The sequence below is a fragment of the Anolis sagrei genome, chromosome 1, assembly GCF_037176765.1.
Source record: "Anolis sagrei isolate rAnoSag1 chromosome 1, rAnoSag1.mat, whole genome shotgun sequence".
In the NCBI taxonomy this organism is placed as follows: Eukaryota; Metazoa; Chordata; class Lepidosauria; order Squamata; family Dactyloidae; genus Anolis; species Anolis sagrei.
In genome coordinates, this window is record NC_090021.1 from 182649153 (window position 1) to 182675195 (window position 26043).

The window sequence follows — 26043 nt, forward strand, 5'->3', positions numbered from 1 at the left end:
GGGTTTTCCCCTGCGCCTGCGCAGCAATCCGGGCATTCTAAGATTTAATGAATTTTTAAATGATTATTTTTAATTATTATTCCGCAGACACGGAAGCCCCGCCCATGTCCCTGCCCCCTTGGCGTATCTGCCGCAACGTGCGGCTTCTGGCCAGTTCCCCAGCGCTAAACAGCAGCCAGGCAAGGCATGACAGAGGGGAGGGCAGGCGGGCCGTGCGAATTTCACGGAATAACACTCGAAGAAATACGGTTACAGGTAAGCAACCTTTATTTTTTCTACGTGTATTCCGTGAAATGTGCACCTATGGGTGAAATAGCAAGCTACTGACCTGGAGGTGGGTCATGCCACACAGGAAAAGAGAACTGCTCTGCCGAAAGCGGCATCTTTCTTGGCTTGTATGTCCACTGTGTAGTGAGAGGCAAACGTGGAAGGCGTAGACCACGTAGCTGCTCTGCAGATCTGATCCAGTGGAACCCCTCGCAAAAAAGCTTGGGAGGTAGAGACCGATCAGGTGGAGTGGGCCACCAGGTGAGATGGTGGCTCTTTTCCTGCCAATTGGTAGGCTAGGCGGATCATTGAAACGATCCAGAAAGCCAACCCTTGTGAGGACACAGGGTAGCCTAGAGTGTCTTTCCTATACTTTAGAAAGAGTTTAGGAGACTTCCTATAAGAGGATGTCCTGTGTAAGTAAAACGACAGTGCTCTTTTAACATCAAGGGAGTGAAGGGTCACCTCCAACGGGGAGGTTGGGTTTGTAAAGAAGGCTGGTATAATGATGTCTTGTGACATATGAAAATGGGAAACCACTTTTGGGAGAAACGTGACGTCGGTACGGAGAACGAGCTTGTCATCATGGAACCTAATGTAAGGTGGGTCTGAGCGAAGAGCCGTGAGCTCACTGCTTCTCCTGGCGGAGGTGATGGCCACCAGGAATGCTGTTTTCCAGGAAAGGTGAGAGATATCATTGGAGGCCATGGGCTCAAAAGGTGGTTTTGACAACTGGGATAGTACTAACTCTAAGCTCCATTGGGGAGGGGGAAGGGAGGTAGGAGGGTGGACATTTTTGTATCCCTTTAAAAACAACTGAACCAGGTGGCTTTGAAAAAGGGACGGCAAGCCAGCTTGTCTTCGAAAGGATGAAATGGCTGCTAGGTAGCATTTGACAGATGAGAGGGAGGAGCATTTGTCGGAGAGGTGCACCAGAAAGTCCAACACTACTGGGATAGGTGCTGTAGTGGGGTTGTGTCCCGCTGATCTTGCGAAAGCTGTAAAGAGGGACCATTTATAGTTGTATGACTTTTTAGTGTTAGGTTTGTGGGCGGCGAGGAGTATACGGGATACTGCCTCAGACACATTTATTGAGGTGTGATCCTCCACGCCGTTAGGCGGAGGGATTGGACGTCTGGGTGAAGCACCAACCCGTTCTCCACTGTGAGGAGGTCCGGGGTTGGGTTGAGTTTGAGGAACTGACTGTTGGAAAGTAGGAGGAGTGGGGTGAACCAATGTTGGCGTGGCCACCACGGGGTGATTAGAATGCAGTCCGAGTTGTCTTGGATTATTTTGGCTATCACCGGGGACAGGAGAGGGAGGGGGGAGATGTAGAGGAGGCCTGGTGTCCAGCGGAACAGGAAGGCGTCTCCGAGGCAACCTGGGGATGCATGAGGGCGGAGCCTTGCGCAGTAGAGAGGGCAATGGGTGTTCAGTGGGGAGGCGAAGAGGTCTATCCTGGGAGTGCCCCATTTGCGTGTTATGAGTTTGAATTGTGTTGGGTGGAGGTGTCGCTCGTGGTTGTTTTTTGTTGTCCTGCTCAGGGAGTCTGCTAAGATGTTGTCCTGCCCCGGGAGGTGGATGGCTGTGAGAAGGACATTGTGTTGAATGCACCATTCCCAGATACGTGTGGCAATTGAAAGGAGTGTCTGTGATCTTGTTCCCCCCTGCTTGTTTATGTAGTATTTGACCGCAGTGTTGTCTGTCACTATCTGGACCATGCGGTTGGATATAATTCGGGCGAAGGCCCGAAGGGCTTTTTCCACCGCTATCATTTCGAGAGCATTGATGTGGAATTTCTGGTCCTGTGGGACCAGTGACCGCTGACCTGGAATCCCTTGAGATGTGCCCCCCAGCCCGAGTTGGAGGCGTCTGTTGTGAGGGATGCGGAGGGGCGAGGTTGATTGAATGGCATCCCCAAGCGAACATTGTGCGCCTTTGTCCACCATGTGAGGGAGTGGAGAACGGAGTGAGGTGGATAAAGAATCCGGGACTGTGAGTCACAGAGAGGGTTTTGAAGGGGCCGCATCCGGAGGCGAGCGAATGGGGTCACATTTGTGGTAGAGGACATGTGTCAAAGGATGGACTGGATAGCCCAAGCCGAGGCCTGTTGGGAATGTTGTAAGGTAATAATAGTTTGTTGGAGGTTGAGGAACCGGTCTTCCGGGAGGAACGCCCTTTGGAGCGTGGTGTCCAAGATAGCTCCGATAAATTGGATGCGTTGCGTCGGTTGAAGATGGGATTTGTCCTGGTTTATAACCAGCCCAAGGACCTGCAAAAGAGATAAGGTGTAGTGAATACCTTTGCACAATTTGGACCTTGAAGAAGAGCAAAGCATCCAGTCATCAAAGTACGGAAAAACCGTGACGCCTTGTTGACGGAGATGTGCGGCTATGACGGCCATGCACTTCGTAAATACTCTGGGTGCCGTGGACAAACCGAACGGGAGTGAATTGAAGGAGAAATGTGTATCTTGAACCGCGAAGGTGAGAAACCTGCGGTGCGATGGTCTAATTGAGATATGGAAATATGCGTCTCGTAGGTCCACTGTTGCTAACCACGAGTTTTCAGGAATGAAAGGGAGGATGTTAGGTAGGGTGACCATACGGAACTTGCGTGGTGTGATGAAGGTGTTGAGTCTACGGAGATCGAGGATGGGGCGGAGGCCACCATCTCTCTTGTCTACCAGGAAGTATCGAGAATAGAAGCAGGTGTTGGATGCATGTGAAGGAGTGGCAGAGATAGCTCCTTTATCAAGGAGGGACTTTATTTCCTCCCAAATTGCTTGGGAGAGTTGAGTGAGAAGGACAGTGCCAACTGGCGGGTATGTATCAAACTCTATTGCATATCCCCTGTCCACTATATCGAGGACCCAGGTGTCTGTAGTTATGGATTGCCATTGTGGAAGAAAGTGATGAAGTCTGTTCAGGTATGTAAGTGGAAGAGTGGGGGGGGGGAGTGTCAAGTGAAGGTGTGTCAAAAACGACGTTTATTGTTATTGGGAGGTCTGGTACCACGGTACTGACCTCTGGAAGGAAGAGACGGATGTCTTGCGGCTGTAGCTGGGGCGTAAGGTCTTTGTCTGCCCCTATAAAAGGAGGTGTTGTAGGGCCTGTTGTAGAATTGGGGGCGGTAATAGTAAGAGCCCCATCTTTGGCGTTGGTAGGGGTATGGTTGTTGATCATACTTGTAAACAGTTTGTTTCATTTTGTGAGAGTGCTCAAGTTGAGAGTCAGTCTCAGGATTAAACAGGCCCGCCTCATCCATAGGGAGGTTTTCAATGAGGGCACGTTGTGATTGAGAAAGAATCGCAGCTCTTAGCCATGCATGGCGTCTGAGAGCAACAGAGCCCGTAATGAGTTTGCCTGAAGTGTCGGCTGTATTTTTTGCTAGGTCTTTTTGTAGTTTGGCCAACAACAGGGCTTCTTGCGAAAAGGCCTTAGCCAGCGGTTGGTCAGCTGGTGGTAATAGGTCTAGATATGGAGAGATTTTATTCCAGAGTAGGGTCTGGTAGACACTCGTGTAGACTCCATAATGTGCCATGCGGGCTATCGGCCTTGGGGAGGGTAGCCCCGCAGGCCGAGCAGTTTTTAAAGTAAAGGGAAGACATCTAGCCTGTTAGAGAGAGAGAGTAGTCGAGCCGGTCCGTGTCCAGGAGACGAGAAGGTAGTTAATCGAAGAAAAACAATCCAATGGTCAGAGAATCTGTAGTCGAAGAGCGAAGTCCGAGAGATGCTGCCTGTTTGGCGCGGAAAAAGGAACTGGCCAGAAGCCGCACGCCGCGGCAGATACGCCAAGGGGGCGGGGACATGGGCGGGGCTTCCGTGTCAGCAGAATAATCATTTAAAATAATCATTTAAAAAAATCATTAAATCTTAGAATGTCCGGATTGCTGCGCAGGCGCAGGGGAAAACCCATAGGTGCGCATTTCACGGAATACACGAAGAAAAATTAGCTTTCTCACGTCGAGCTAAAATGGCTCTGCCTCTCCTTCAGCCACTAGAACCAACTTCTCACCCCAGCCCAGAATGCCTTTAAACAACAAGAGTCAAACAAACACTTAGCTTTTGAGTGAACTCTGAGACATAGAGTGCTATGATGCCTTCTTGCTTCCTCTTGGGCCACTGGAACTAAACCACTGGAGCTCTCCCCAGGAGGCCTGTAAACAACGACAGACAACAAAATGCTTAGTTTTCTAGCGCACTCTAAGAGACAAGTCTCACCTTGAGCTTAGATGACTTCTTGCTTCCTCTTCAGCCACTGGAACCCAACCACTGCTCTGCCCCCGGAAGCCTGTAATAAACTGTAGGAAAACAAACAATTAGCTTTCTGATATCGAGCCAAGATGGCTCTGCCTCTCCTTCAGCCACTAGAACCAACTTCTCACCCCAGCACAGAATGCCTTTAAACAAGAGTCAAACAAACACTTAGCTTTTGATTGAACTCTGAGACATAGAGTGCTATGATGCCTTCTTGCTTACTCTTGGGCCACTGGAACTAAACCACTGGAGCTCTCCCCAGGAGGCCTATAAACAACAACAGACAACAAAATGCTTAGTTTTCTAGCGCACTCTAAGAGACAAGTCTCACTTTGAGCTAAGATGACTTCTTTCTTCCTCTTCAGCCACTGGAACCCAATCTCTGCTCTGCCCCCGGAAGCCTGTAATAAACTGGAGGAAAACAAACAATTAGCTTTCTGATATCGAGCCAAGATGGCTCTGCCTCTCCTTCAGCCACTAGAACCAACTTCTCACCCCAGCCCAGAATGCCTTTAAACAACAAGAGTCAAATAAACACTTAGGTTTTGAGTGAACTCTGAGACATAGAGTGCTATGATGCTTTCTTGCTTCCTCCTGGGCCAACGGAACTAAACCACCTGAGCTCTCCTCAGGAGGCCTGTAAACAACAACAGACAACAAAATGCTTAGTTTTCTAGGGCACTCTAAGAGACAAGTCTCACCTTGAGCTAAGATGACTTCTTGCTTCCTCTTCAGCCACTGGAACCCAATCTCTGCTCTGCCCCCGGAAGCCTGTAATAAACTGGAGGAAAACAAACAATTAGCTTTCTCGGAACTTCCGGGTGCATGGTCATGGCAGAGAGACGCACGCACTAGAGCTCTGCAAAAGTGTGTGAGCAATGGGGCTAATCGGGTAGAGCTTGGCTCCCTTCCCCCCTGTGGATCGAGTCAGAGGGGAACAGCGAAACCGGGTGTGTCAGCCGACCATCCGAAAGGGGGTCCCTTCCTCAAGAGGGGGCTCCTGAAAGGACCCGGTATTGACTCCAAGGTATGGCGGATCGCCCCAAACGCAGCAGACATACAGTCTGCATATCTCCGACCGCATGCTTTTTTAAAGCAAAGAGAAGGAGAGGAGGAGATAATAAACAATTATAAGGAAGGAGGGGGTGTCGGAAGAAAACCTTAAAATACTTTCCCTAATAAAATAAGGATTTTTGTGAAGAAAAAAGGGGAAGAAGAAGAAAGAGGAGGAGAGGAGAGGAGGCAATAGAGTCAAAGAAATAAATAGCAACTATTCGGGAAACAAAGTTTGGTGAGGTTTAAGTACAGCCGGAAAGGCTAAAGGGAAACTAGGAGGAGGAAACTGGGAAAAGAGAAGGAAAGTCCAAGCTTAAAAGCCTAAAAACTTAAGTCTAAAATTAAAAGTCTAAAGAATCTGAAGGAGAAGGTGGAGTGAAGGTCCAGAAAGGAGAACAAAAAAGTAAGAAAGAATGATATAAGAAGACAAAGAAAGGAGCGTAAAGCACAGTGCAAAGCACAGAGAGACTTTGAAAAAATACTGAAAGAAATACAGAGGCGCTTGAGAGGAATATAGAGGTGATTGGTGACTGTGGGAAGAGAGCTGGAAAAGAATTTAGAGAGAGAGGACCGATTTAAGAAATTGGGAAACTAAGTAACTAAGCAACTAAACAACAGAGATATAGTATATAGTTAGTATATAATACATAGAAAAAACAGAAATACAGGGAAAACTCAGCTAATACATTAAGGCAACACCAAAGTAACATCAACAAACCAAACAAAAGGAAAAACTGACCTTGAGAGAGCTTTGTTTTGTCTGCGGAGAAGGTGAGGGCGGAGTCCAGAAGAGGAGGAGGAGGACTGGCTGTTGGAGGACGCCACGAGGCTAGGAGGAGGAAGAGGAAGTTGAGGGAAAGTATATCTCGCGGGAAGACAAATGACGCGATAACAGAGACGAGAGAAGCGACGAGAGAAGAACCAGGAAGTCAAGGAAACAACGTGAGAAGTTGACAGGAGAGTATGAGATTTGGATGTGAATGCGAGAGCGCAAAGAGAGGAAAAACTGCGAGAACGGGAACAGGAAAGAGAACCGAAGGGACCCAAACAAGGAAGTAAAAAAGAGAGCCACACAGAAGATAGAAGAAAGAAGGGGAAAAGTAAGAAAGAGCAGGAAGCGACGAGAGAAAGAACGCGGCAAGGCAAGAGGGGAAGAAGGTGACGGAACGGTGGGAAAAGGAACCAATTCAAAGACGGTAAGACTGAGAGAAGAAATAGATTGAATGGGAGGAGAGGAGAAAAGCAGAAAGGAGGTGGGAAAAAAGAACAGGGAAGAGCAGAAGAAAAGGAGGAGAGGAAGAAGAACGCCGAATAAATAACTAAAAAATACTGACAATAAATAGCAATAATAACAATAATAATAAAAACAAAAATATTATAAAAATACTCAATAAAATAAAGACAGTATAATAAGAACAATATATTCTATTGAAGGGGGAAAAACAAAGCACAAGACTACCAAGAGAAGGGCTGGTGTATAGACCAGTATAAAGACAAGTAAAACTTATAAAGACAACAAAATGTATAATACAAGGAATAAGACAGAGAAGACTGACAAGACAGAGAAAATGGAAAAGAGAGAAAGAGAACAGAAAGAAACAAAAGGTACAGGAAGAAGAGCATCCATTCTAGAGGAACAGAACTTGAAGGATCTTTTAGAAAAAATGACAGAAAAAGTAATGAAAGAGATCCAAACAGTACAAGAGAAACAAGACCTGGCACAAAAAGTATCCAAAGAACAAATGACTGAATTGAAGAAAGAAATAAAAGAGGAGATAGGAGGAGTAAAGAAAGAATTAACTCTAATGCAGCAAGAGCTAAAGGAACTGAAAATGGAAAAAAGAGAAAAAAACGCAAGAGGGCATACAAGAAAAAATGAAGAATTTAGAGCAAAAGGCGGCGAGACTCGAAGAAAGATGTGAAAGAAAGGAAATGAAAGAATTGGAATTTCAACTAAGATTGAGAAATATAGATGAAGACCCAAAGGAGAACATAAGGGACAAAGTGATAGAAATTTTAGCGGAACTAATAGAATATACAAACCAAGAAATGCAAGACCAAACGGATAGAGTGTACAGGGTAAACTCCAACTTGGCAATGAGAAATAGAGTTGCGAGAGATGTGGTGGTACATTTTGCAAAAAGTCAACAAGAGATGAAATTTTGAAGATAAACAACAGAAGAACAGTCTACTATAAAGGGAAGAAAATTATTATATTGAAGGAGTTTCCAAATGCGATAATTGCAAGAAGGAGAAAGTATAATTTCTTAACAGAGGAGTTAAAAAACTACAAGATAAGGTATAGATGGGAAAGAGAAGGAGGACTAATGGCCACGTATAGAGAGCAAAGGTATTGGATTAAAAACGTAGAAAGAGCCAAGGAATTCCTGGAGAAGATAAGAGAAGAGACAGAGAAAGAGTTTTAATGAGAGAAAAAATGAAGAAAAGAGACAGAGAGGAGAGAGCAGGAGAAAGAGACAATGAGAAAGAAGATTCAAAAAAGGAAGGAGAAAATGGAAACAAGGAGGATAACAATAACCAGAACAGACTGGAAGGAAAGGATGACAGAGAAGGAGACCAAACAGGAGGAGGCGCACAAGGAGGAGAGACAGAGGAAGAGAGTGAGGAAGAGAAGGAAGGAGAGGAGATAGAGGAGGAGAGGAAGGACGGAAAAGAAGAGGAAGGAGAAGACACAGCAGATCAAGAAAAACAAGGATGAATGAATTAAAAATATACTCAAATATTATTAATGGCATTAATGCTCTGGGGAAAAAAAATAAAATCTCTAATAGATTGAAATATAAAAAGTTCCATATTGTGGCTTTACAAGAAACCCACATAAAGCAAGAACACATAACTCAATTAGAAAATAAGGGATTAGGACAAACATTTATATCAGCAGCTCAAGAAAAGAAAAAGGGGGTGGTGACATATATAGACAGTAACATCCCAGCGGAACTCGCTTTCAAAGATGAGGAGGGAAGAATGGTGGGAGTTAATATTAAAATTAAAAACAAAAAAAAATACTAATTCTACACCCCTAATGAAACAAAAATAAAATTTACAGAAAAGCTCAAAAAAGTATAGAGGACCAAACATATGATCAACTAATAATCCTGGGAGATTTTAACGGGGTCATTGACAGGGATCTAGATAGAAGCAAACAAAATTATATGACAAAAAAAAGTAAAGATAAAGGGAATTTACCGAAAATATTGACAAAATGGTTAGAAAAATTAAAATTAAAGGACATACGGAGATTTAAAATGGGAATAAAAAGGACTATACATATTACTCGGCCAGATTCCAAAACTGGTCGAGAATAGATATGGCATGGGCATCGCCGCAAATTTTAGGGAACGTGACCAGTATACAAATTGTACCCAGATTGGATTCGGACCATTGTCCCATTGAAATAAAAATCGACTTGGCAGAGAAAACAAGGAGATGGAGATTAGATGAAAATTTAATAAAAAAAGAAGATATAGAGAAAAACAGAAAGATTTTAAGGGAATACTTCGCGATAAATGACAATTCTGAGACAAATATATTGACTTTATGGGAAGCAAGCAAAGCAGTGTTAAGGGGAAACTTTATACAACAAAAAGCAATAAAAAATAAACAAAAATATCAGAAAACTAAGGAAATTATGGGTGAAATAAGGAAGAGGAAAATCTAAAAAAGAACCCAAAGAAGAAAGAAATAATAAGAAAACTAGAATACTTGCGCAAATAATTAGGTTATCTAGAATTAGAGGAGAGAGAAAAACAGCTGAAATATATAAAACAAGACTTCTTTCTAAATGCGAATAAATCAGGAAGGTGGTTAGCCAACAAACTAAGGAAAAGAAAAGAAAAAACGCACATAGCTAAGTTAAAAAATGGCGACATAGTGTATACACAAGAAGAGGAAATAAGAAAACAATTTTTTGATTTTTATAAAAAACTATATCAAGATGAAAAAATAGATCAGGAAAAGATCCACCAATATCTAGGAAAACAGAAAATACAAAAAATAACAGACGAACAAAGGGAAATATTGAATAAAGAAATATCGGAACAAGAAATAAGGACAGCAATAAGAAATCTAAAACCCAATAAAGCCCCAGGCCCCGATGGTTTATCTTCGCGTTACTACAAAATATTCCACCAAGAACGAACGCGCTATCTAAAGGAGATAATGAATAATATAAGAATAAAGAAATACCCAATTCATGGAAACAAGCGAACATAACAGTAATTCATAAAGAGAATTCCAACCCAGAAGAAGTAAAAAATTATAGGCCTATATCTTTGTTAAACGTGGATTATAAATGTTTTAGTAACATTCTAGCGGAGAGACTGAAGAAGGTCCTTGTTACATATATAGATGAAGATCAGGCGGGTTTTTTACCCAATAGACATCAAAAAGAGAATGTTAGGACAATAATAGATTTAATTGAGTACTACAAAACTAACCATAAAGAAAAGTAATGTTCATGGCAGTAGACGCCGAAAAAGCGTTCGATAACGTTAATTGGAATTTCTTCAAAAGCTTAATTAAGGAATTGGATATGGGATATTGTTTTAAAAATGCGGTAGAGGCGATATACGAGAATCAAGAGGCTAAAGTCATAGTAAACGGACAGGAACCTAAAAAAATAAAGATAGAGAAAGGAACAAGACAGGGGTGCCCCCTCTCCTTTAATATTTATTTTAACATTGGAAGTCTTATTAAGAAAAATAAGAGAGGAAAAAAATTTGGCAGGGACGAAAATTCAGGGACAAGAATACAAATACAAAGCCTTAACGGATGATATATTTTTTATTATAGAAAATCCAAAAACAAAATTAGACCAATGGTTAGGAGAAATAAAAAGTTTTGGGGAAGTGGCAGGATTTAAAATTAACTTGGAAAAAACGAAAGCAGTAACAAAAAATATAAACAAGAAAGAACAAGAAGAAATAGGGAGAAAATGGAATGTACAAATAGTAACAAAACTAAAATATTTAGGAATCAACTTAACAGCGAAGAATTTACACTTGCTACAAAACAATTACCTAAGTAAGTGGAAGGAAATAAAAGACATGGAAAATTGGAAAAATAAGAATCTACCATTATTAGGAAGGATAGCAACAATCCAAATGAAGATACTGCCGAAAATGATATTTATCTTTCAAAATTTGCCAATAGTAAGAAACATGAAATTATTCAAAGATTGGAACAGAGATATAAAGAAATTTATTTGGAATAACAAAAAACCAAGAATCCACTACAATAATAGAACAAAAGGATAAGGGAGGGTTAGCAGGGCCAGATTTGAAATTATACTATGAATCAAGCGCATTGGTCTGGGCTAGAGATTGGGCAATGCTAAAAAAGAAAAAATTATTGACATCAGAAGGAATAGATCTAAGGGGAGGGTGGCATCTCTACATTTGGTACAAGGGGAGGGAAAAGGAAAAAAAAAATGGAAATCACTTTGTGAGGTCCGCAATCTTGAAAGTATGGGAAAAATATAAAAAGAAATTTTATACAAAGACACCATTATGGGTATCACCATTGGAGGCGACTCAAAGGAGATGTATGGGATGGAACGATTGGCCAAAATATAAAGAAATTTTGAAAAATTATCAGGGAGATTTAATATTAAAGGAACAACAGGAATTTAATTACCATAGATAAAAAATATGGCTACAATACTGGCAAATCAAAGAGAAGTATAAATTGGATAAAGAAATAGGGTTCTCAAAGGGTAAAGATTTTTGGGATAAAATATTAGACAACAGAAAGGAAACTAATAACAAAACTATACAAACAACTCTTAGAATGGCAATCAGAATCTAGAGAAGATAATTACATGAAAAGATGGAACAAAATCTAAGAAGTAGTATTAGGCAAACAGAGTGGAAGGAAATCTGGAGGAAAAGACTAAAATACACATACGCCACCGACCTTAGGGAAAATTGGATCAAAATGTCACTAAGATGATATCTAACTCCAAAAGATCTAGGGAAAATATATAATAATACAAGTTCGACCTGTTGGAAATGTAAGAAGAAAGAAGGTTCCTACTTTCATATGTGGTGGACCTGCGAAGAAGAAGAAGATACAAAAGATATTGGAAGAAGATACAAAAAGAAATACAAAATATGTTAACAATAAAATTACCAATGAAACCAGAGCTGTTCCTACTGGGAATGTATGATAACAATATAGAAAAAAAATAAAGACAAAATACTATTTTTAGCGTTAACGGCTGCAAGGATGTGCTTTGCAAAAAAATGGAGGCAAACAGAAACACCAGAGAAGATGATTGGAGAATAAAAATGTTGGACATTAGTAACTTAGACAGACTTATTTTTCTACTACTGAAAAACAAGGAAACCGGAAGAAAAGAAACAGACTGGAAAGACATCATCGAATACTTAAGGGGAAAGAAGAAAGAGACAATGATCTAGAGGGAAAAGGAGAAATCAAGGATGAAAACCAAAGAAGAGGGGAAAGAAATTTAGAAGAGAAGAAAAATAAAGAAATCTACTCTTTTTTATTTTTATCTTCTACTTTAAGACAAGATTAAACAAAATGAACAGAAGATTTTCGGAAGACACCAGGAGGTCGAGATACTCCTACTTTGGGGCTTTCTATTTTAACCTCTTTTCGTTTGTTTTTTTTTGCTCTCTTCACTTCATCCCCCTTTTCCATTTCTTCCCCACCTCTACACTTAACCCCACTCTTTCCCATTCTTTATACTCCACCTATGCTAAATACCAATCCCTATATTTTTTCTTCTTTCTTTCCTCTCCTCTCCCCCTCCCTTATTTTTACTTTCTTTTCTCTTTTTAACCTATAAGCATACTTGTATGAAAGATTATTAAAATAAAGATTATTAAAAAAAACACAACAATTAGCTTTCTCACGTCGAGCTACGATGGCTCTGCCTCTCCTTCAGCCACTAGAACCAGCTTCTCACCCCAGTCCAGAATGCCTTTAAACAACAAGAGTCAAACAAACACTTAGCTTTTGAGTGAACTCTGAGACATAGAGTGCTATGATGCCTTCTTGCTTCCTCTTGGGCCAATGGAACTAAACCACTGGAGCTCTCCCGAGGAAGCCTGTAAACAACAACAGACAAGAAAATGCTTAGTTTTCTAGGGCACTCTAAGAGACAAGTCTCACCTTGAGCTAAGATGACTTCTTGCTTCCTCTTCAGCCACTGCAACCCAACCACAGCTCTGCTTGCAGAAAGCCTGTAATAAACCTGGAGGGAAACAATTAGCTTTCTCACGTTGAGCCAAGATGGCTCTGCCTCTCCTTCAGCCACTAGAACCAACTTCTCACCCCAGAATGCCTTTAAACAACAAGAGTCAAACAAACACTTAGCTTTTGAGTGAATTCTGAGACGTAGAGTGCTACGATGCCTTCTTGCTTCCTCTTGGGCCACTGGAACTAAACCACCTGAGCTCTCTTCAGGAGGCCTGTAAACAACAACAGACAAGAAAATGCTTAGTTTTCTAGGGCACTCTAAGAGACAAGTCTCACCTTGAGCTAAGATGACTTCTTGCTTCCTCTTCAGCCACTGGAACCCAATCTCTGCTCTGCCCCCGAAAGCCTGTAATAAACTGGAGGGAAACAAACAATTAGCTTCCTCACATCGAGCTACGATGGCTCTGCCTCTCCTTCAGCCACTAGAACAAACTTCTCACCCCAGCCCAGAATGCCTTTAAACAACAAGAGTCAAACAAACACTTAGCTTTTGAGTGAACTCTGAGACATAGAGTGCTATGATGCCTTCTTGCTTTCTCTTGGGCCAATGGAACTAAACCACTGGACCTCTCCCCAGGAGGCCTGTAAACAACAACAGACAAGAAAATGCTTAGTTTTCTAGGGCACTCTAAGAGACAAGTCTCACCTTGAGCTAAGATGACTTCTTGCTTCCTCTTCAGCCACTGGAACCCAACCACTGCTCTGCCCGCAGAAAGCCTGTAATAAACAGGAGGGACACAAACAATTAGAATGCCTTTGAACAACAATGTCAAACAAACACTTAGCTGTTGTAAATGGCAATAAGAGCCATTAGGAGACTAGAGTATTGGTGGTGCGTGTAGCTGAGGCTGGACTTTTAAAATGTTTTTACTTGAGGCACCTTTTTAAAGGAGCAACTAATTACCCCAACCAGAATCCTTTCTTCCAATATCTTCAGCTGCGTTCTTCTGAGGGTAATCATCTTCCCAATATCATAGAATCAAAGAGTTGGAAGAGTCCTCATGGTCCATCCAGTCCAACCCCCTGTCAAGAAGCAGGAATATTGCATTCAAATCACCCCTGACAGATGGCCATCCAGCTTCTGTTTAAAAGCTTCCAAAGAAGCAGCCTCCACCACACTCCGGGGCAGAGAGTTCCACTGCTGAACGGCTCTCACAGTCAGGAAGTTCTTCCTCATGTTCAGATGGAATCTCCTTTCTTGTAGTTTGAAGCCATTGTTCTGTGTCCTAGTCTCCAGGGAAGGAGAAAACAAGCTTGCTCCCTCCTCCCTGTGGCTTCCTCTCACATATTTATACATGGCTATCATATCTCCTCTCCGCCTTCTCTTCTTCAGGCTAAACATGCCCAGCTCCTTAAGCCACTCCTCATAGGGCTTGTTCTCCAGATGCTTGATCATTTTAGTCGCCCTCCTCTGGACGCATTCCAGCTTGTCAATATCTCTCTTAAATTGTGGTGCCCAGAATTGGACACAATATTCCCGGTGTGGTCTATCCAAAGCAGAATAGAGGGGTAGCATTACTTCCCTAGATCTAGACACTATGCTCCTATTGAAGCAGGCCAAAATCCCATTGGCTTTTTTTGCTGCCACATCACATTATTGGCTTATGTTTAACTTGTTGTCCACCCCTAGTTTCTGCCATGTACTGCATTTCTGTGAGAGTGTTTTAATGTGAAGAACGTATAGAAAACCCAAATTATCAAATAAGTATTTCGCAATTTATTTAGATTTTTTCCCCTGGAAATAGACTTGATTGGGTAAGAAAGCCATCCTTTCCTTCTTAGTGATATTTCTGCTCAGTTACACTGGAGAGGAGGTGGTGGCAACTCTGTAGAATTAATGCTGTTTGCACAAACTATAACTTCTCATATTCCATAACATTGAGCTATGGCAGGTAAAGAGATGCCAACCTACATCTATATATATATATATAAATGCTCTGTGCATAATGGGTACCTTAAAAACAAAAGAACCAATGAATGAAATCACACTAAATTTGGCAACAAAACATCTCACAACACAAGGAGTGACCATCACTCAAAAATTATGATTTTGTCATTTGGGAGTTGTCATTGCTGGGATGTATAGTTCAGCTACAATTAAAGAGCATTCTGAACTCTATCAACGATGGAATTGAACCAAACTTGGCACACAGAACTCCCATGACCAACAGAAAATACTGGAAGGGTTTGGAGGGCATTGACCTTGAGTTTGGGAGTTGTAGTTCACCTACATCCATAGAGCACTGTGGACTCAAACAATGATGGATCTGGACCAAACTTGGCATGAATATTCCATGTGTCCAAATATGAATACAGATGGGGTTTGGGGGGAATAGACCTTGACATTTGGGAGTTGTAGTTACTGGGATTTATAGTTCACCTACAATCAAAGAGCATTCTGAACCAATGAGAGAATTTTAATTTTATTCATTACATTTGGCCCGGCCATTAGTTTTTAAATGTGTCATGATGTTACTGTCTTAATGTTTTACTGTTATTGCTTTAATGTTTATTGGTTTGCTTTACGAGTTTTATTGTTGTATTTGTTATGCTGTTGTTTTGTTGAGGGCCTTGACCTTTGTAAGCCGCACCTAGTCCTTCAGGAGATGTTAGCGGGATACAAATGAAGTAAATAAATAAATAGGACCAAACTTCCCACACAGAACACTCATGACCAACAGAAAATACTTAAGGCCGACCAGTCCAACTCCCTTCACCAGGGCAAGAAAACGTAATCAAAGCCCTCCTGACAAAGAGCCATCTAGCCATAGATACAGATAGATAGATATGATTCACACACAGAGAGAGATATAGTATCCTAGATTTGAAAGGGACCCCTAAAGAAGGACAATTATATGTTGCATGTTCTAGAGTAGGCAAACCACATCAACAATGACAAAGAAACAAAAAGAAATACTGTTTACCTACAAGCATTAAAAAATTACATATATTAGAAACCAACACTTACTCATTACTTTATTTTCCAGATCACCAGACAGGGTCACAGCAACGCGTGGCAGGGGACGGCTAGTTACTTATACAGTGTGGATCCACTTTGGGACCCATTTCATGTTCTCTTTTATCCTTCTCATGTATTCTCCTGAAACATTTTGGCAATGCACATTCAATACACACAAAGAAGCACTCAAAATCTGATGTGGTATTTTCTAGACATCTAAAAGAAAGGCAGCACCTTTGTTCTGATGTATCAGTTACGAAATTCTTTATGTGGACCATCATCAGAGACTAAGAAAATGTGCCTGTGAAAAAAGATGTAGGCTAGACAGTTCTCGTATGCCTTCATAAGCAAACTTATTATATACACTAGCCATCCCCTACCATGCATTGCTGTGGCCCAGTCTGTGTTTTGCATGTGTGTATATATTTTTGTATACATGTATATATGTGTGTTTGTGTGTGTATATATGTGTGTGGTTTGGCGAATGCATTGTAATGTATTTTGTTTTGTCTTTTTAAGTCTCTTCCACAGTGTTTTTCAGTGTTTTTATGAGTGATAGTCACTTGTGGGCCTGATAGGTGTATTGTGTTCAAATTTGGTGTCAATTTGTCCAGTGGTTTTTGAGTTATGTTAATCCCACAAACGAACATTACATTTTTATTTATATAGATTACATGAAAAAGGTATTTTCCTTCAGCATCATATTCAAATATCTAGTCTGTGTCTCTAATTAACCTGAACTTTTCTTTCTATGGCATTTGCTCAGTTTCACACTGCTGGCAGAAAGTCTTTTCCAAATAAAACGACAACTGGAGAAACTGGATGAGCTTTCGGTCAAACTCACATACGATGGAGATCCCATCGCATTGCAAAAACCTCATTTGCTAGAAAGAGTAAACTTCTTACTATACAGCCTTTTCCAAAGGTATGTAAATTATTTGATTTAGCACTATCTTTTAACATAATTGAAAGGTTATTGAAAATTGTGAATTTTATGGGAATATTTATTTTGTCCCAAAAGGTCTGAAAATCTCATTGGATAATGGAACCCTAATATGCCATGTTGGGATTAAAGAATCCTGCCTATCTAGTAATATATCACAACAGAGAGCCAAGCAGATAGATAGTCAAGAGTCTGTTTGAAAGGGTCAATAACATATACACTCACCAACATTCAAGAACAGTCCAAGTCAAGATTCCAACATGCAATCATAAGTCCAAATACAAAGTCTATCAACAAAGGCACTAGCTGTAGTTCTTTCCAAGACTTTGCTCTCAGTAAAAGAGCTGCTGCAGCCATCAGCTATTTATGCTGCCCAATAAAGCCCTTACAGTTGAGAGACCCTATTATGAGCCAGCCTATTGGACCTTCTCAGCTGGATGGCATCAACCATTAATCAGCTCCTGCTCTTCCCCCTCAAGAGCCTCATCCTGCCTCAACTCAGTTCCCTCCAAGCCTGGAGGGGCCTGCTCCTGCTCAGCATTAGTGAGCTCCAAAGTGTCAGGCTACTCAGGTGGCTGTTCTGCATTTGCCCCTGTTACAGCTGGTAGAAAACCTTCTTCCCCATTATCCTCATCCTCTACCAATGTCCTGACAGACCAGCACATAATGTATCCAAGAGGATGTTCTCAGGATCTGACAATATGTGAAAGAGTAACTCCTGGTTTTGGGTCCTGTGCACATAATATTGCAATTCTAGCATTTCTAGAACAACACAAATGACAGAAGACAGCAAACATTGCAAGCCATGAGTAGACATCAGCTATTGTGAAAAGGGAGTTTCCCAGGCTGACTAAAACAGATCAGAATATTTAATTTTTGTTTTACACCTACAGTATTAACTAAAATAATTTGCTTCCTTTCATACTAGTTCATTTATAGTTGAGAGACAGCCCTGCATGCCAACTCATCCCCAGAGATCCTTGGTTCTAAAAACCTTAATCCAGTTCACTGTTAAACTTCGGTGAGTAAACGGTCTCATTAGTCAAGAACTTGAATTGTGTGACATCCTAGAATCTTGTTTAAACTTTTCATTCTTATGTCTATATAATGTCTCAAAACTTGCATTAGCTTTTGTGTTGTAAAAGCTATTTTGATACTGGAGATCAGGACTTGTTTGAAAACAAATCCTGCCAAAAAAAATGTTTTGGGAAAAACTGTTTTTTCACAAAACATTTTTTTTGCAAAAAAAAAAAAAGCTTTGTCCAAAAAAATCTATGATAATTTGTAGAAGGTTGACTATATTCTTGATAAGTTTTTCATTGTGTAGAGACATCTTTTCTCATCTAGAATGGAAAAATACGTTTGCAATACATGCCTTTGGTGACAGGAGTCTCAGTAACATCAAATTAATCAATTGTAGTGGATTGTTGTAGGGGTTTTTTGGGCTATATGGCCATGTTTTAGAGGCAATGCCTCTAGAACATGGCCATATAGCCTGAAAAAACCTACAACAACCCATTGATTCCGGCCATGAAAACCTTCAACAATCAATTGTAGTGCTTGTTTTTGGGAGAACTAATTTGCCTTACCAGTTGCATCTTTATCTAGTAGTAATATTTGCTGTGAAGTGTATACAGCAGTTTCCTCTAAAGTTGAATTGTGTATTTTAAATTCTTAGGCTACTTATTAAATTGCCAGAGCTGAACTACCAAATCCGAGTGAAAGCTACTATTGACAAGTAAGTAATGTGAAAAAAATGTGTGATTTGTAGTGGAAAAAACTACAGATTCTCAGTGACGAAATATATTCATATCATAGACATAATAGACAGAAGCAGCAGCCTAAATCCAGTTGGTGCTTCCTGTGACAATAGGAACATAGAATCAATCGAAATTTGTTAAAACAACTTTTATGTAAGTGCCATTGAATCAGTGGGTCTGCTCTAGCTAGGATTAATTATTAGATTTTAGGCATCATTCAAGATGATTGTAGGACTTGAATCCCCATCCGGAAGTACAAGGACCTCCAACATGCTCAAGTAAGCTGTCTTTGTTTTTCTTTTAGGCAAAACAGAAACACTTATTTTTACTATTAATTTCTGTATTTCTCAGGGAAATAACTCTACAAGATCTGCATGTCATTGTATACTCGCTCCCATTTTCATCTGCTTATGGGGTGTATTTATGGAGGGTGGTATACATTAAATAAAATCCTGCCTTAGTTCTCTTTCATGTTCCCTATTAATCCTCTCTGGACCATCCTCCAAAAAATCGGGTGCCCTAACAAATTTGTGAACATTGTGCGGCTCCTCCATGATGACATGATGGCAACAGTCTTGGACAGCAATGACTCCCAAAGTGACCCATTTAAGGTGGAATCCGGTGTCAAACAGGGATGTGTTATTGTCCCAACTTTATTCTCCATCTTCATCGCTATGATACTTCACTTTGTTGATGGGAAGCTTCCCACCAGAGTGGAAATCATCTATCGGACAGATGGCAAGCTGTTTAACCTCAGCAGACTGAAAGCCAAAAGGTTACAACAACATCTGTTATAGAACTCCAGTATGCTGATGACAATGTCACTTGTGCGCATTCAGAAGAAGATTTACAAGCCACTCTAAACACCTTCGCAGAAGCATACACGAAGCTTGGCCTGTCACTGAACATCAAGAAAACCAAAGTGCTGTTCTAGCAGTCACCAGCCATCCCCTCCCCAATGCCAGAGATACAGCTTAATGGTGCAACATTAGAAAATGTTGACCATTTCCGCTACCTTGGCAGCCACCTCTCCACCAAAGTCAACATCGACACTGAAATACAACACTGCCTGAACTCTGCGAGTGCAGCATTTTCCCGAATGAAGCAGAGAGTGTTTGAGGACCGGGACATCTGTAGGGATACCAAGGTGCTTGTCTATAAAGCTATTGTCCTCCCAACCCTGCTCTATGCCTGCGAAACGTGAACTGTCTACAGATGTCACATGCAACTCCTGTAACGATTCCATCAGCACTGCCTCCGGAAAATCCTGCAAATATCTTGGGAAGACAAGCGGACAAACGTCAGCGTGCTGGAAGAAGCAAAGACCACCAGCATTGAAGCGATGGTCCTCTGCCATCAATTCCCCTGGGCCGGCCACGTTGTCGGATGCCTGACCACCGTCTGCCAAAGCAGTTGCTCTACTCTGAACTTAAGAATGGAAAACGGAACGTTGGTGGACAGGAAAGAGATTTAAGGATGGCCTCAAAGCCAACCTTAACATCTCTGGCATAGACACTGAGAACTGGGAAGCCCTGGCCCTTGAGCGCTCCAACTGGAGGTCAGCTGTGACCAGCAGTGCTGCAGAATTCGAGGAGGCATGAGTGGAGGGTGAAAGAGAGAAACGTGCCAGGAGGAAGGCGCATCAAGCCAACCCTGACCGGGACCGCCTTCCACCTGGAAACCAATGCCTTCACTGTGGGAGAAGATGCGGGTCGAGAATAGGGCTCCATGGCCACCTACAAACCCACAAAAATAGTCATCAAGGAAGACCATCTTACTCGTCCAACGAGGGATCGCCTAAGTAAGTAATCCATATTCTGCATCTCACCCCCCAACATCACATCCTCAACATGTTAACTGTATGACATTTCATTGTCTTTTCAGTATGTTGGTGAAGTTCCGGAAACAATTATTTTTCATAGATCTTTATGTTTCTTTTTCTTTTTTCTGGTTTCCCACTAAGTTTTAATGCATACCTTTTGCTCTTAGGTCTGTGGACCCAAGTCTAGTGTTAGGATGCATCTACGCTGTATAATGAATTCAGTTTAACTGCACTTTAACTGCTGTGGCTCAATGTTATGGCATCATGGGAGTTGTACTGCGTTACTTCTATTAGATATAGTTTTCAAAGTCTTGCAGTATAAGATATTAGTCTCATTTTACAATTGGTATGTGTCAAACTACAGATAGGTCTGTAAAAATCAGGGGAAAGAAACCAACTAGTTTATTAAATGACAGCAAAATGACACAGATGTAGGTTGCTGAATCATCAACACCTCAGCAGTGTTATTTCATGAAAAACTTTCCACTTCCCTGCGCTAGCATTGTTTCCGAAAAACAAAGCTGCATAATTTGGGTTGTGGTTCTGTTTGAGTTCCTCACTGTGTAAATCTAAAACTCAGAAAATTCATCATTGTCTCTAGAACTGCAACTGAATTGTAGCCTCTTTGAAGTTTGTCACCAAAAGGAGGTCTTCAGATTTTTCACAGGAAACTGATGGTGGATTTCCATTAGAGTCATGATGTTTTGTTTTGTTTTATTTATAGCCTGCTTTTCTCCTAGTACAGGATTCAAGGAGACCCACGAACACTGAAAACAACACACAGTTTAAAAAAACACACAATGAAACAATTATAAGAACACATAATGAAATAGAAACAAAACACTGCTCCTGTTGAAAGTGCTGCAAATGTCTGCCTAAATAAAAATGCCTTCCAGAAAAAAGACAGCAGTGATGGCTCCAAATGAGCCATGTAAGTCTTTAAAGCAATGTTTCTCAACCTGGGGGTCAGGACCCCCAAAGGGGTTGCAAGGGGGTGTCAGAGGGGTCACCAAAGACCATCAGAAAACATAGTATTTTCCGTTGGTCATGGGGGTTCTGTGTGCCAAGTTTGGTCCAGATCCATCATTTGAGTCCACAGTGCTCTCTGGATGTAGGTGAACTACAACTTCAAAACTCAAGGTCAATACCCACCAAACGCACACAGAACTCTCATGACCAACTCCCATGTTGGCCATATTGGCCATTTCATGATGCTCATGACCAACTCCCATGTTAGCCATTGTGTGCCAAGTTTGGTTCAATTCCATCATTGGTGAAGTTCAGAATGCTCTTTGATTGTAGGTGAATTATAAATCCCAGCAATTATAACTCCCAAATGACAAAATCAATCAACCCCACCAGTATTCAAATGTGGGTGTATCAGGTATTTGTGCCAAATTTGGTCTAGTGAATGAAAATACATCCTGCATATCAGATATTTACATTATGATTCATAACAGTAGCAACATTTAAATTATAAAATAGCAACAAAAATAATTTCCTGGTTGGGTGTCACCACAACATGAGAAAGTGTATTAAGGGGTCTTGTTATTAGGAAGGTTGAGAACCACTGCTTTAAAGAGTTTAAGGATTATAACCACCACTGCAAATTCCGCCCAAAATGGATTGACAGCCAGTGGAGCTATTTCAACTTGGACAATTCCTTACCTAAAAGAATTTAATGAAATTCATGGGGTTGCCATGGGTTGAAAGGCAACATGATACATACACATAACCAAAACTGTCTTAAGAAATACTTCAAAGTTGTAATATGTTATTGAATTGATGACTAGTGATACTGGATTTGGACAAACCAACTATTAGACAGGAAAAGAACCCAAGATAATCTATAGTGGTATTGTAAACTCGGAACGACTGTGACCATCATTAGTTCCTGGAGCCACATCCTTAAAGAGGATCAAAAATGCAGGCTCCTGTTCCACCAGGAGCAGATTTTTGTAATGTGAATAGATCTTGGTGTTTGCTCATTCAAAACTAAGCCAGCTTTTCATTACACAATAAGAATGGCTCACAGCCATTCTTACTGCTGGAACACCCCATCCCATCCATGGCAAGCTACTGCAAGCAAGCTCAGAGGGAACAAGGAAGTTGTGTGGGATGGCAGATAATGCCATCACTCTTGCTAACCAAATGTCCTAAGGGTTAGCTTCATTACACCACCAGTTGTGATTGCACGGACAAAATTATGTCATGCACTTAGGCCTCTGCAGAAAGTTACACATTACAGTTGGTCCTCCTTCCCATTGGTGGATTTAATTTTTGGCAGATATGATTAAGACGTTATTTTTGGTGATCTCTAGGTCCTCCAGTGTGATTTTATGATCAATTTCCATTGGGATTTTTATGGAGGAACCTGAGGTCATCTATATACTGTGTGTGTTATTTTAGTCTACAAATCCTACTGTGGTCATCATCCTCTGGTTTCCCATGAATTCAATAAAAGGTCTTCTTGAAGCTACTGTGTATTAGTTTGTTGTAGTGCTAAAGTTAATTTGTCCATTTTTGCCATTTCAAAATCTTTTTAATCCACTTTTCTAATGTTGATATCTTTTGTTGTTTCCATAGTTTTTGCATATTTGATTCTTGCTGCTGTTGTCATATAGAGAAAAAAATAACCCTTAATGTTTTAATATTTGGTTGTTCATTAATTTCAGTAGGAAGAGTTCTGATTTTAGAGGAATTCTGTGTTTTTAGAATACTCTCCATGTCTCTGTGAATCTTTATCCAGATTTCTTTAGCCTTTAATTTATTTTATTATATATATATATATATATATATATATAAATATATATGTATTTGATTTTATTTAATTTTGTGTTATTATTGATTATCTTATTATTTATTTTACTTTATTTTATTTTATATTCTTATTTATTTATTTCTATTATTTTTTTATTTTTTTATTTTTTTTAAATCTTTGAAAGTTTTTCTGGAGTTATGGACCATCTATATATTATTTTGAAAAAATCTTTCATTGATAATATAGCTCCTTGTAAATTTTAGTCGCTTTTCCCAAAGTTCTTCCCATTCTTCTAAATGTATTACTCAGCCTTTATTTTTTGCCCATTAGATCATAGCATTATTTACTTGTTCATCAGTTGTATAGTCTTTGAGAAGAAATTGACCCAGCTTCCCAATCTGTTTTGTTTTTTTCTGCAGTAATTGGTTCTATTGGTTCTCCAATTTAAACAAATAACTCTTTTTAATGCATGTTTATCTGAGCATTCTCTGCATATGCATATCTGCACAATAAATTCTCATGTTTTTTCTCTGTTTCTTTGCTTCTTTTCACCCAGGAATGCTTCTACTATAAGGTAAGAAAATGTAAATGGTTGTACTTGTGATAATGAGTGCACATTATTCCTTATTATTTTCCGTGGTGCTTTATTGGAATGTCTCTTCCAGTAATCGCAGATTTGTCCTTTGCGGTACTCATGTCAAAGCAATGAACATGGATGAGTCTGAAAATGGAAGTCTTTCTGTGGAGTTTCGACATCTGGTAAGTCAGCGCTTCATTCGCTGTGACACCACCACAACAACAACAACAACGCTTTATTTAAATCCTGCCCATATCCCAGTGGGATCTTAGCACAGCTTACAACATGAAAAGGCAAATATTCAATGCTGTAAAAATACAATAAATAAACAATACAATTAAATAGTATACAGTGATTAATTATAAAAATAATAGTGTATTAAACCAATAAGAACATATTAAATAACATAAATAAGAGCAAAAGAGCAACAATGTGGGAGCCATTTCCACACACAAATCAGAGAAGAGTTGCACTGACAGTGCCATCATTTCTGCATTGTTTGAACCTTTTGCATTTGGCTCAGGACCCTTCTATGCTGCCATATAAATCCAGATTATCAAATCAGATAATCCACATTAATCTCCTTTGAGTTGGATTATATGAGTCTTCACTACCAGACAATCCAGTTCAAAACAGATAATCTGGATTTTGTATGGCACTATAGAAGGGCCTGAGAGTAGTTCAACGTGTGATATCTTATGTTGACTGGTGTTTTTTGTTTGTTAAAAAAGCAAACAAAAATAATTATGAATGCGATACAATGCAGAGAAGAGGGAGCTGATACTGCTATGATACTGATTTAAAGTTTGGGTTAAAAGGGTAGATCCATTGGTCCAGTGGTAAAGAAAAGTTGCCAGCCGCCATTGAATGTCACAAACTGTCTACATGAAAAAACTGTTTTTGTAATTTTTGTTCTCAATCTTTTAACTTTATAGCAACCAAAGGAAATGAAAGCAAGCGCTGGAAACAAAGGAAATGAGGTAGGAAGAATGAATTGTCCAAGAAATCCTTGATGTGCCTTTCAGGTAATATCTCAAAATAAAGTAGAAGGAAGAAGAGGGCTAACAAACCTAGATTTAATCCTAACCAATTGAGAGATTTTGGTCACTGGAATCAAAGCAATTGGTACTTTAGGAGAAAGTGGCCTTGTAGTGCTAGAATTTGCAGTTGTTGGGCAGGGCAAAAAAGGATATAGTCAGACACGGACCTTAGATTTCTGGAAAGCTAATTTTAACAAGTTCAGGGAAATACTGAGTGGAATAGTATGGTTTGACATGCTAAAAGAAAAAGACATCCAACAAGGGTGGCAACACTTGAAAATGGCATTGCAAAAATCACAAGCAATTCCAAAGATGAAGGAAAATAGGAGACATCTGAAAAAGCCAACGTGGATGCACAAGTTCAAAGAAAAAATGAAAAGAAAAAAGTTTGTGTGTAGATATATAGAACAGAAAACAGGTCAAAGCATCAAGGAAGGGTGCAGATGTGTAGCCAAGCTTGCAGGTATAACAGAAGGAAAGCTGAAGATCAAAATTAGCTGAGACCCCATCTACAATGCATTTAATCCAGTTTCTAAATCCGTATTAGCTGCTTTGAAGTGAACTATATGGCAGTGTAGACTTATATAATCCATTTCAAAGCAGACAACTTGAATCCATTGCTATGTAATCCAGTTCAAAGCAGATATTCTAGATTTTATATGGGAGTGTAGATGGGGCCAAAGTCTACACTGCCATATAATTCAGGTCAAAATAGATAATCTGGATTTTATATGGCAGTGTAGAAGAAGAGGCCTTACACTGAGCACTGGTGAAGTCAATGGCTTATGAAGCCCTCTCCAACTCTACAGTTATGACTCTCTGACTATAACTGCAGGATGCCGACTTGAAAAATGATTTTAAATGAGCTTATCAATGTACAGTATTTAAGAATAACTGTATCAGCTGTCCTAAGTATCACTCCTTATGACAGATGAAGTGGTGGCAGTCAGATACACAAATGTTTAGATGGTATGCAACAATATAATAAGTACAGTTATTATGTTTTCTTAAAAGCGAATAACTAAATTTAGTCAAAAGTTTGATATGGGAGTTTGGAATGAGCATCCAGAATGAAAATATTATCTGTTTACGACACAAGAATATTATCACTACAATGTTCCCAAGATGTTGCTTATGTCTTCCCATCTCTTGGTGGCATTTAACAGAGCATTGAGGTTAGGGCTCCCCCTTCTGGATCAAATTGTGTTTTCTCATGGAAGACAAACATTAAGAAAATTCATATTACGTATATATTTAAAAAGGTAAAAGGTAGTCCCTTGACATTAAGTCCAGTCATGTCTGACTCTGGGGTGTGGTGCTCATCTCCATTTCTAAGCCGAAGAGCCAGCGTTGT

The 26043-nt window shown here is 40.2% G+C and overlaps 1 protein-coding gene across 1 annotated transcript in view; it reads left to right on the forward strand.

The window, feature by feature from the left end:
• STAT4 (signal transducer and activator of transcription 4) overlaps positions 1-26043 on the forward strand; it is a 79473-nt gene that overhangs the window by 36267 nt on the left and 17163 nt on the right. The window contains exons 9-14 of the mRNA XM_067470800.1: positions 16553-16711; positions 17658-17750; positions 18408-18467; positions 23629-23646; positions 23738-23831; positions 24585-24629. Coding sequence (XP_067326901.1) covers positions 16553-16711; positions 17658-17750; positions 18408-18467; positions 23629-23646; positions 23738-23831; positions 24585-24629 — 469 coding nt within the window. The remainder of the gene's footprint in view (positions 1-16552; positions 16712-17657; positions 17751-18407; positions 18468-23628; positions 23647-23737; positions 23832-24584; positions 24630-26043) is intronic.